Here is a 12049-nt window from a genome sequence, read left to right as displayed (position 1 = left end):
ATTTGCATTGTCGTCTCGATGAGATGAACATTTGAGAATTTGTATAGTAACATGCTGGACATTTGGCCACTTATCCGCAATATTATACAATTATTGACTAGTGAGCCATTGAATATGATGTGATATTCACCGGCAGATGACATACTGACCGAGGCGATAGCCGAGGTCAATATGGCTTTCTGCCGGTGAATATCGCATCATATTCAATGGCTCACTAGTTAATAATTGTTTTATTATATGAATAGGCGAAGACTTTTTTTTAAAATTCACAAAAAGTACAACCTTACATACATGTACAAATTTTGCCTCGTTGAAGAGCGGGGAAAAAGACGCACGTGTTAGGCGTGCAACGACTACTTCAAAAGTAATTCAAGTTTATACTCATCATTGCGTTGTAGCCTTTAAGTATAATAGTAAAGTAATGATATTTTAATCGAGAAATATGCCATTAAGAACAAAACACAACAATTGTTTTTTAACAGATGGTCATTGAATATGAGTCTCAATCTATTTTTAGACTGGGAAAATCCAATTCAGCCAGTGAATATGATACTACACCCAGTGAATATGATTTTATAAAAAGTTCTGTTGACTACTGTTTGGACCAATGAGATTGCAGCTATATTTAGATCATATAATCTGTAATACGAAGGTTGACTATCATGACAAAATGACTATAGAAACATATTATACAGCCCATATATGCCAAAAGGTATTTAATCACGATGGTACGATAACGGCGGCGTATAAATAAGACACAGAAGGTGCTGCATAACGAATCAAAAACTCAAAATGAAAAAATGAAACGTTTATTGGGTTGCATCATTTTTCTGGCCTTTGTTTGCAGTGCTTATTCATTCTCATTGCCAAACGGTGGTAAGTTTTATTTACTTATACAATTCTTTTCCATTTGTTCTTTAACATTCTTGTGTCTTACTTTATAGTTCACGGTGTATGAGTTATGGAATATACACTAAGAGGATTATTTCAGCTTTACTTTCTTTCTTTAGAGTAGGAAGTATGATCTACAAAATCAGAATATTGAAATATGTGGATATATTTAGTATTGTTAAGAAAGGTATAGGCATGAATATTATCAGCTTCATATGTTGAGCTGAGTGGTTATTCTTTCAAGTTTCAAGCATTTTACTGTGATATCAGCGAAGATACTGTGATATTATCTAAAGTCACGTATAAGAGATAAAAAGGTAGAAGTGAGCCAAAATTTGAAGAATTATTTACGAAATGACTACATTTGAATTAATTTTCTGCATTGTGCTACGGTTACTTTGGCTTTTTTACAGCTTTTGTAATACAAATTGTGTAATCTAGTGGTATAGTTTTCATTGATTTCTAAATAATTTGGATATTTTTTAAAATATGAAAATAACTAGGGTATTAATCAAGACAATGGTTTATTTTGAACATTTTGTTGATGTTTTTCTTGTGTAAGAAATAACATTTCAATTATGCATAATTACAGAATCACGTTTAAAGAGGTGCATGACGGCTCAAGATGGATCTTGCATCATTGGTAGAAACCCGCCTCATTGTGACCATCCTAATTGCATAAATGGGGGTTGTGTTGGATGGAAGGGTGCTTGTGCTGGTATATGCTACTGTTACGGGGTAAGGATAGTGTTTTTATTTACAAATAAAGAGTAAGAACAAGGACGTGTCTCTTCTTATTTGTTTATTTTTAAGGAATATCTATTTTTGTATGTGCATCTGATTCGGGAAATGTTTTGACCCATATGATACAGTGTATTGAATTAGGTATGTAATTTCTTTTTAATTCCATTTTTGTATTGTACATATGAGTCAATTTAACCGTATTTTGATATTTTTTCTTCTTCCAGTCGGGGTATGAGTACAGATGCAGATTGCGTTATTGTGACGTGGTTGGATAAAAATACCGAGAAATGACTTTATACATGTATTATGTATTTATGTCAATAAATATTGCAACTTTCAAATACATGTTTATATTTCTATGTCAACATTCTTTTGAAAATAAAACAAATTATTCAGACAAATAAAAGATTTCTTGTGTATAAAATAAGCCGGCCGTCATTGGCTGTATTTAATTTTTTTCAGCGTGAATTTATTGTTACCAGTAATTCTATATGTTGAAATAATAAAAAAAAGACCAAAACGACAATTAACACCCGCCGACAATCGGGAAAAGCACCCAGTACGTAACCTAATAAAAATTAGCTAGCAGATGGCACAAAGGCGGGGCAAGTAACTGGTGTGCCTTTCAACATATGTAAAATAACTAAGGAATCACATAGTAGATTCATTGTAAGCCCGAGAAACTGATTTATGTTTTGTTTTATTGCATCATGGTCACCGTTCTACAATGCATTGTTATATCACTTACAAAATAAGTCGTCAATTTCCACATATTAGTCACGTTTTTGTTTTCCTCAAAGTTCACTCTATAGTAAAGATCTACGTTAAGAACAGCGAGTTGTCTTTCTTTCAATGGAACATATTTAACGTATCGTTTAATTAACCCATTACGCGATATACACGCCTTATAACGCCTTTTTCACCCCTACTTTTTTGTTGTCTCAAATGGTGAAAAAATGCCTTATTTAGGCCCCCAACACTTGTTTTTGTTTGAGAAATGTTGTTAAAAAAGTGACCACTTTTTCGGAGCGGCCCCCAGCCAAAAGATACATCAGGGGGTTGCCAGAAGGGGGAATGTGCCCCCTTCTGTTTGGGTGGTTTGAAGGGGGGCGGAGTCCCCCTCATCGCCAAGAAAATTTTGGACTTGTGAGAGGCTATAAATGACCCCAGATTGATCATAAGGTAACATGTAACCAACGCTGAAAAGCATTTGACTCTATCTCAATCCATTGAGAAGTTGCAGCACTTTGAAATCAATTTGGATGGAAAAAATCAACGCAAAATAGTGAATTTTGGCAATTTTGAGATGTCCCCTCGTTGCCATGGTAACAGAAAATTTAAGCCTGAGCATGTTGTTGCAGGGCAATGGTCCCGTCAACATTTGTGCCAAGTTTGATTAGTGTTGAAGCAGTTTTTATAGTATTATAGCAATTTGAACTTGTAAGAGGAGGCTTTTACAACTGTAAATAAGTTAAAAGGACTAAAAAAAGACTATATCAGCATTATATGAAGTCTTTATATTTCAATGATATACATGTTATTATGATTCTACTGTAACGTTTGGTGTTTAAATTGGTATAACTATAGTAGAATTTAATGCATTAATACAGACAAATAAAGGTTCAACTTATTCTACATGTGAATTTTATAATTGTGATATTTTTGATTATGGTAGATTACGATAGAAATTATAGGAGAATATTTAAAGGGTTAACACACGTGTCGATGAGATAAGTTGAACAGATTTACATTGACCTGTTTAAAAGATATGGAGCAAGCAGATATCTTACAACCTAAATTTTCACCCTTCACCTACATCTGATAAGAATGAAAAGCCATGTAGAGGACACTCACAGGGACAATATTGTTTGTAAAGTAAACGTTGTGAAAATCCGAATGTCACATGATGTCCGCTTCCCGCTATCTAGAAAAGAAAGTCGCATTCCGCGACCTGAAGCATTCCCAGACCGCCAGCCTGTACACTCTTCAGACATGTACACATTGTCAACATCTTTTAATATAAGATAAAATCTTGGCCCAAGTAGCATAAATATCCTTATAGCATGACATAACGTTGATATTTTTTGCATATTCATAACATACGCGCTATTTCATACTCGATCGTGTTTCGATAATATCAACTGTTTGATTTGCCGAACAGAAGCACATAAAAAGTTGACAAACTGGAACCCCAACTATAGGCATGACGGTGCATTCGTCGAAGTGTTTGGTGGAAATTATATTAGGTGTATGATAAGGAAAGTAAAATACTCATCTGCACTTCATGATGTTACTTGGTGTTATTAAAAAGCTATTACAATGATATACGAATATGTTATCGAAATACACGAACTTCAAAAATCTAATACGACGGAATAGACCTGCCAGTTTTTCATAATTTTATTTTTCAGCCAACACTTGTAGACATGTACGAAATCACGTAGGCACGTAAACAAATGGCATATAAAATAGTAGCAGACCGTCGTATTATTTATCAAATTGCTGTGTCTCACACACGTACAACAATGGAACGTTTATCGATGTACATTATTTACATTGTTCTCCTAATCTATGTCACAAATTCTTATTCTTTCTCATTAGTAAATGGCGGTACTTTTTAAACTAATTGCATTACCTTTTCTCGTGTTTTATTTATTTATTTGATAGATACCCGTTTCTCGACTGGTCAGGGACCATCAACCGGGCACTTTTCGAACACATTTTCATACAGATTTCACAATACCTGGAAGTTTGGCTCACTTCTTCTCCAAACTGAAGAGCTAATTTGTTTATTTCCGATTTTGTTAACATTTGTATTTGAGAACCGTACAGGGGTTTCAAAATTGCCTAAATTGACCTCACAAAAGTTCTATGTGTGCGGACAGATATGTCTGACTCAAATAATCGCTTGGTTGATTTGTTATTTCATTTTAATATACATATAATATACAATATTACAGCAGCATATGCTGAAATTTTGAGTGTTCTTTCGTTTACTAAGCAAGTGATTATATCTAGTTAAACTGGTCAGGTATTTCACTCTTTTATCAGAATTTCAACATCAACGTCCTTGTTATAGGCATACAATTATTCACAATTAGGGAAGTTAAACTCAGTTTAATGAATTAATTATAAAAGAAACATGCATTTATTTTTAATAAAAAGCGACTGTTTGATCGACAGCCACTGAACAAAGAAAACAACTAAACCAGGCGTTTTAGGTTTGATGGTCGTCCAGATTTGGTGGTCCGCACTGCCTTAATTTTCTTACTTCATAATTATTTCACAGGTTTCGAAATACATGCATGTTGTAGAGCCAGTACTTTGATCAATATTCCACCTTTATTTCCATTTGGTAGCAAAGTTTTACTGAATTTGCTTCCGAAAATCGAACATTTAAATAAAATTATGAATTTATTGCAGTTAAATCATAAATAGTATGAATGGACGTTATCATGTACCTAGTAAATGTATGTCTAGCTGTGACAACATAGAATTTGAAATATGGATATATTTTGAGCATTTTAGGACAATGTCAGCAAAGATACATTAAAATATAACCTCAAACACTGTTTAAAGTTTAACCTTATTTTTGTAACCTATATTTAATATAACCTAAAATATCAATATAAAATATATAAACTTATGATCATTCTTAAAAGGGAAAAGAAATAGTTTGACGGAGCCAACATTTGACGGAATAGACATAAATTAGTAAAACAAAAAAGGAGTTTTCCTTATAAAGCTGACTTTGTCTAATTTGCAGTTTATTAACCACAATATGTGAACATTTATCATTGATTTAATATTTAATTGAAACAACAAAAGTATTACGCTATATGATCATGAAAAAGAGACATTGACCAGATATATAACATTTTAGCTTGAGCGTGATTTTTCTCATGTTTGAAATATCTCTTAAAACCCTGTCTAAACACAGAATCACGTTCAAAAAAGTGCATACCAGCTCCCGATGGCTCTTGTATCATGACCAGAAATCCACCAAAGTGTGACCATCCTAATTGCATTAATGGTGGTTGTGTGGGATGGGTTGGTGCTTGCGCTGGAATATGCTACTGTCACGGGGTAAGGATACTCGTTTAGTTCATACATTTCTTGTTGGGTTTCACATCGCACCACACTATTAAGGTCATATGGCGACTTTTCAGCTATGCTAGTGGAGATAGACCTTAAATGCGCATCCACGTATTATTTCGGCACCTGTGTGTTCTACATCGACATTCTGTAAGCTAGATTGATAGTTTTCAAGTTCCTTTCGGGATTCGAACCAACAGCGTTGACGGGCAAGTTGTTTTAAGTCAACGAGCTTAACCACTCTGCCACATATAAGGTGATACGGTTTCATGAGTCTTCTCTCAAGTGTTTACTTTTATTTGTATGAAATATGGCATATATACATGTTTAAGTATTTTGATATTTATCTGATTCAGAAAATATTTTATTTTTATAACGCAAATTTCTGAAATAAGTTTTAAATTAAATTTCTTAATGGTATTGTTAAAGTACTTACTGCATTATGATATGAGGCAAACTCACTGTGTCATGTTTTTCTTCTTCCAGTCTGGTTATGAGTACAGATGCAAATTTAATACATGCGATGTGGTTGGCTAAAACACTGACAAATTTTGTCTTGTTGCCATACTTATATATATCTATGATAATAAATTTCATAGGCTTTGCATCTTTTAAAATTATTTACGTAGGTATATATATTTATAAATATGAAATTAGCTCGTTTTGCGCATCACGGACTACAAATATTACCATCTTTGCTTGAAATGTGAAGCGTTAACAACCGGTCAGGGTGCTTAAAGAGCGTGGGGCGAGCATTATCGTCCATTAGAATGAGCTGATCGCCGATTGTGCAAGCATACAACCTAGCTAACCTGGTTGTCTAAGATGTCGTCTATGTATCGCTGGCCTGTCAATGTGCCCCTATTTAGCACAACCAGATCGGTTTGTCCGTCCCAGCTGATGCCTCCCCACACCATAACAGACTCTAGCACACCTATCTGTGAAGTCTAGGCAGAGCCTGGATTCTTTAGTGAACAGAACGTGTCTCCAATGTTGCATGATCTACCGAGTATGCTCCATGGTCCATTCCAAACGGTGTCGACGTGACGTTTGCAAGGTCTTCTCAACCGCAAATTACCTTCATGAAGTCTTCTACGAAACACGGACCCCCCGCAGCATTGGCAAGGTCATTTCGAAGAGAAATTCCTGTCGATAACCTGCACGATGTGCCTTAGCGACCAAAAACCGATCCTAAGCTGGTGTCATGCAGCCATATTTAAAAATCCATAATAATAAATTCCATAGGCTTTGCGTCTTTTAAAATTATTTACGTAAGTTTATATAAGAATTTTAAATAAGCTCGTTTTGCGAATCACGGACTACAAATATGTACCAATTTTGCTTGAAATATGTAGTGTTAATAACCGGTACGTGCTAATTAAAGAGCGTGGACGGTGGAACATTTACACAGTGTAACCGAGCCTGCAGCATTTTCAATTTTGCTGTTTTTTGCGTTCTTTATGGATTCTTTATTTCCCTCTATTTTACAAGCATGTCTTGTATACTATAATATGTTATCCCTGGTAAATATCTTATTCCCTTTCATCATTCTACTGCCTTATCCCCCCCCCACCCAGACACACTCTTTATGAGTGATGGTAAACGTTACCGTAAGTAAGTTAGGCTCGGTTCTTCCCTTGAGCATTTGCTCATATAAATACTTTTTTGAACAGATTGTAACCTTATTGCGAGATCTTAAGTCGTAATAACGAGAGATTTATCTTGTTATCACAACATGGTATCTCGTATTTATGAGAACATTGTCCTTCAGACTATGTCGTAATTGCGAGATAAAACATCTTACTCTAAAAACGAGATACTATGTCATGATTATGCAATACAATTTGTTATAACGTGATCCTTATTAAGATATTATTTTGTTATTCCGATTTGATATCTAGTAATTACGAGATATACTTAATTGTTCGAAAAAACACTATTCGGCTTTTGTCATCGTCGGAAACTCACGGTAATTTTTAATGGTTCGGCCGAGGGTATCCGACAATGGGCTTTTGTAAGACGCTCACAACAATGTTATTAAGTATTTGCATAATTACAATTATTAATTTATTATGTGACGAAATGTTTTGTGGAACGCAATTAAGAACATATCATTTCTTTATAACACGATAACTTATTTATAAAATCATATAGTACCATCAGAAAGCCTCGTGTTTCAATGCTCTTTCTATTACTTATATCATTTTATTCTCTTGAACAGTGCAAAGGACAAATATATTACATATACAGTCAGACATGTGACCAATGGTCACATTACAAATGTGGCCTTTATAGACAAATGGTCTTTATTTGGAGATTTCTATGTGCTATTGGATTCAGGAAGTGTTGTCAACAACTGACCTTTATTTACAGGATGGTCTTTGTTCTCATTTGATATTTACCACAGGTTTGACCATATATATAAAAAATATCACAGAATTATTGTAAGCGCACTCCTATGAAACAATGCATAACCGTAACTGATTTTGAACGTTTAGAAAATAACTGTTGTGTTTAAGAAGTTTAAGAAGCAATAAAAAACTGTTATCTCAAAGTCCTTTAACAGATCCAATCTGATCGGAAACGTCTCCTTAACTAAGTATCACATTATGTTAAACATAAGAAGAAATGAATAGAAGGTTTTCAGACCATTGGTAAAATGAAGAGCTCAAAACAAGAACATTTAACAGTGTGCAATAAATACAAAACATTTTTTAAGTTATGCAATCAACTGTTTAGTGGAATACATTTCAGAACATAGAATGTCTTGATAATACAATGACTTTATTTTATTCATAGGAGTGTTTAAGACAAATATATTACATAAACACACACGCTATTTTAGTGTACCCTATTCCGTGACCTTGAATATTCAGAATAAATAACTATGTTAAGTAGCAATAACTGTTATCTTATCCAAGTCCTGATTAAGTGTGATCAAAAAACGGCTCCTAAATAAAATGCGTTATATGCAAAACATCAGAAGAACTGAACTTTAAATACATTGCTTTCAGACCAGTACTACATGTATAAGGATAAACGATAAATTAAAATAAAAATAGTTAACAATACATACGAATATGAAAACAGATAATCCAAGTATACTGCTTAAGAAGACCTATGTTTTAAACACAAAATACATTGACGTCTTGCGTAGACACAATATCAGCCATTATAACTAGCTGATACATTGTCTAAAATCAAACGAATTGCATTTAGCTACGAAAGTATATCTATGACGTAGATTTGAAACGCTGATTTGCAATCTTTTCAAGCTCTTTTCGATTCAGCTTTCCAGTGCTTGTTTCTGGATATTTTTCAAAGAACAAATAAAATTTTGGAAGGACTGTGAATAACCCTGGCTTGTCGGCATGGTAATTGGAGCAAACTTCTCGAAGCTCTTCTTCTGTCACGTCACTTCCTGCTTTCTTCACAACGCATGCGCACAATACCTGGAAGTAAATATCGTCGGGGACAGGTACGATAACTACACCCTCAACACCGGGGAAATTCTTCATCACTTGTTCCAGAATTTCAGGAGCCACGTTGAATCCACCTGAAAGTATCATGTTGGACTTTCGGCCTTCAACAAAAAGTTCTCCACATTCGGTTAATCTGCCTATATCATCAGTTCTGAACCATCCGTCTACCGATTTCACGGCATTAGTTTTTATTGGGTCGTTGAAATATTCTTTGAACAGTGCTGGTGAGCGGCAGTATATTTCACCTCTTGTGTTGACTGGGACAATTTTTCCATCGTCATTGACAATTTTTATTTCCAGTCCAGGAAACTGCATGGGTTTCCCACATGAATATTCTGTGAAGTTTTCAGGATCAGCGATCAAAGACTTTGCAAGGTAAACAAACTCTGTGGCAGCATACATACAAAGAAGATATTTGCAGCTTTTTCCAATGCACGATGTGATTTTCTTCGTCATAGGCTGACCACCACTTGCTATGATAATTACTGGCCAATCTGAGGGTAGATCACTCTGTAACAAAATGCATCCAAATTTTTAATATAACATTTTTAAAAATCTTAAATCGCCAATGCATTATTTTCTGTTTTTGTCTTGTTGAACGTTAACAATGTTTCCATATTACTTGACATCGAATAAACAATAAAATATAAAATAACTAACATGGTATATCTGCAATTTCATAACAAATCATAGCAAGTTCAAGGGTCTTATTTGAATGACATGATTTAAAATAGTTTTTTTCATCAATATACATGTGATTAATTTTTACCTGCCGTTTAATTAGCTCATGCATCAATGGAGGGAGTGCAACTATTGATGAACATCTCTCTCGCTGAATCACCTCTATCATAAATGAAACTCTATCTTTTGGGGGTTTGCAAAATCCAGAAATCGCGACCCTTGTTTGCCCTGTGATAACTGATAAAGGATATCCACCAAGCCATGCAAATGGGCGATCGTTGAAATGTTTGTATTTGGCGTCCAAATATTCAGCATGTTTTCCTGTGACACATTTAAAAAAGGCTTCATGACTATGAGCAACAAGTTTTGGCACTCCGGTACTTCCTGACGTTTGGAAAAGTGAAATTGTATCTTTTGCACTTACTTTTGGAAGAGTAATACCAGACTTGATGTCATGAACAAGGTCAATGAATTTCTGAAGTTGAGCATCGACCTGATCGAATGAGACGCCGACCAAATACCGAAGATAAGGCATTTTACTACTTTTTACAGTACCATTAGCGTTAAAATTATCTAGGAGTCTTCGTACAATTTCCCAATTTATATTCTCGAGACCTGGATCCATGACCAGTAGTGAACAAATCTGCAATTTTTCCATCAATGCCACAAGGTCACTTCCATCGACGTACGTAAACGATACGCTGATTGGAATTGCTCCGGCAATTATAGCTCCATAACTGGCGTAAAGCCATTCCGGACAATTCCTTATGTTCATAGCTACAACCTCCTTTTCCTTTACTCCTAGATGAACAAACGACTTCGCGACAGCTTTAGACTTATTGTACAACTCACTCCATGTTACAGATTGCCTTGAACCGTCCGTTGACGCAAAGACGAAAGCCTCAGTCTCAGACTGAGTGTTTGCGTAATGCTTTAAACAGTCCACAATTGTAAGAAATTCAGAATGTATCTCATCTTCAACTGTTATTTTAATATAACTGTCGATGAGATCGTTTGCCATGGTGAAAAGTTTATTTGTAAATGTTCAGCACGAACCGACAATCTTGTATAGTGTTTGAATGTGTTATCTTTTTAACCTAAATCGGCTGTAGATAGCCTACTGAGAAACTTGCAAAATTTATTACGTTATCACACACACACACAAATAATTATGTTCGTATATTAGTTTACTAGCGTTACAATGCATTAATTAATATTCTATCACGACGTGGTCCGCATGTTTCCCTATTGAACATAGAAGAACCAAAAGTGTGTGTTATTATGCAATAAAATCTCTGTTGACGTTCCATATTTAGGCATATGACGTAATCATTATATTCATGTGACGTAACCACTAAAAGTGCGACGCGCTGAAAATAAGTATGAAAACAAATTAGGCGCAATTAAGCTTAATATCAGGAACGGGAGCATTTATTTGTTGTAGTCGTGTTTAAATTGAAGTAATATATCCAAATCGGTGATTTTATTGCTTGATAAAATCAATGTTTGTCGTTCGGATACGCATAATTAAATCACTCGGGGCTACCCCCTCGTAATATAATTCCTGGCATCCGAACTCTAAACATTGATTTTATTGAGTTTGGGATATATTATTTCTTAACTAATTGTTCTTGAGAAATGCAGATATTTACATGGTGTAAAACAGTTCCCACATTATCCAGCCAAATTGGACCACGGCACTAGTGGGGCATTGTAAGAAAAGAAGGGCAGTTTCAACAAAATTATTGTCATAACATTATGTCTTCATGGTGCTTAAAGATCATTGATATATATGATACTGTGTACGTGCCACATCTCTGTTAGGCTATACATATCAGTACATTTCTTTAGTTTAAACATATTTAACCAAGAAAATATACAATCATGTATCATTTCAAATTTCAATATCTAATGATTCGAAAACAAGTCAAATCCTATCCTTTGAATTATTTCCGGAATGATTTTCTCGTTTTCGTACCTGAACTTAAGTCATAAAGTAACAGCTGATAACATACGAGTATTGGAAAATACATGTTTTATCTGTTCTTGTAAAGATACCTTTATTATGCGTTTATAGGCACAACGTCAATGTGATTGTAACATTTTATGTAGTCACCATGGTGTGAATAGATGAAACGGCGTTTTAAGAAGAAAAT

The 12049-nt window shown here is 34.6% G+C and overlaps 2 protein-coding genes and 1 long non-coding RNA gene across 3 annotated transcripts; 2 read left to right on the top strand and 1 right to left on the bottom strand.

The window, feature by feature from the left end:
• The first annotated feature begins 736 nt into the window (after positions 1-736).
• Positions 737-1976, top strand: LOC132754839 (defensin gallicin-like). Its single transcript, XM_060745566.1, has 3 exons — positions 737-876; positions 1484-1629; positions 1860-1976. Exons 1-3 carry the CDS (start codon positions 801-803, stop codon positions 1908-1910), a joined length of 273 nt encoding a protein of 90 aa, XP_060601549.1. The 5' UTR covers positions 737-800; the 3' UTR covers positions 1911-1976.
• A 2271-nt stretch (positions 1977-4247) lies between these two features.
• Positions 4248-6337, top strand: LOC132754820 (uncharacterized). The gene is made up of 2 exons (XR_009629133.1): positions 4248-5721; positions 6217-6337. It is a non-coding gene; the product is annotated as an uncharacterized LOC132754820 (long non-coding RNA).
• A 1483-nt stretch (positions 6338-7820) lies between these two features.
• Positions 7821-11155, bottom strand: LOC132754819 (uncharacterized). The gene is made up of 2 exons (XM_060745532.1): positions 9982-11155; positions 7821-9722 (listed from the first exon to the last, which is right to left on the bottom strand). Exons 1-2 carry the CDS (start codon positions 10912-10914, stop codon positions 8964-8966), a joined length of 1692 nt encoding a protein of 563 aa, XP_060601515.1. The 5' UTR covers positions 10915-11155; the 3' UTR covers positions 7821-8963.
• Between the last annotated feature and the right edge of the window lie 894 nt (positions 11156-12049).

The sequence above is a fragment of the Ruditapes philippinarum genome, unplaced genomic scaffold, assembly GCF_026571515.1.
Source record: "Ruditapes philippinarum isolate M1 unplaced genomic scaffold, ASM2657151v2 ctg482_1_1_1_1, whole genome shotgun sequence".
NCBI lineage: Eukaryota > Metazoa > Mollusca > Bivalvia > Venerida > Veneridae > Ruditapes > Ruditapes philippinarum.
The sequence above is the reverse complement of the archived record's forward strand: the minus strand, read 5'-3'. Positions and strand labels throughout refer to the sequence as shown.

What these genes read in the sequence shown, in the direction of transcription:
- LOC132754839 (XM_060745566.1), top strand. Translation starts at nt 801, where the DNA reads ATGAAACGTTTATTGGGTTGCATCATTTTTCTGGCCTTTGTTTGCAGT. An exon ending in ATTCTCATTGCCAAACGGTG is followed by an intron (nt 877 to 1,483) that starts GTAAGTTTTATT and finishes GCATAATTACAG; the next exon opens with AATCACGTTTAAAGAGGTGC. An exon ending in GTATATGCTACTGTTACGGG is followed by an intron (nt 1,630 to 1,859) that starts GTAAGGATAGTG and finishes TTCTTCTTCCAG; the next exon opens with TCGGGGTATGAGTACAGATG.
- LOC132754819 (XM_060745532.1), bottom strand. Translation starts at nt 10,914, where the DNA reads ATGGCAAACGATCTCATCGACAGTTATATTAAAATAACAGTTGAAGAT. An exon ending in ATGAGCTAATTAAACGGCAG is followed by an intron (nt 9,723 to 9,981) that starts GTAAAAATTAAT and finishes ATTTTGTTACAG; the next exon opens with AGTGATCTACCCTCAGATTG.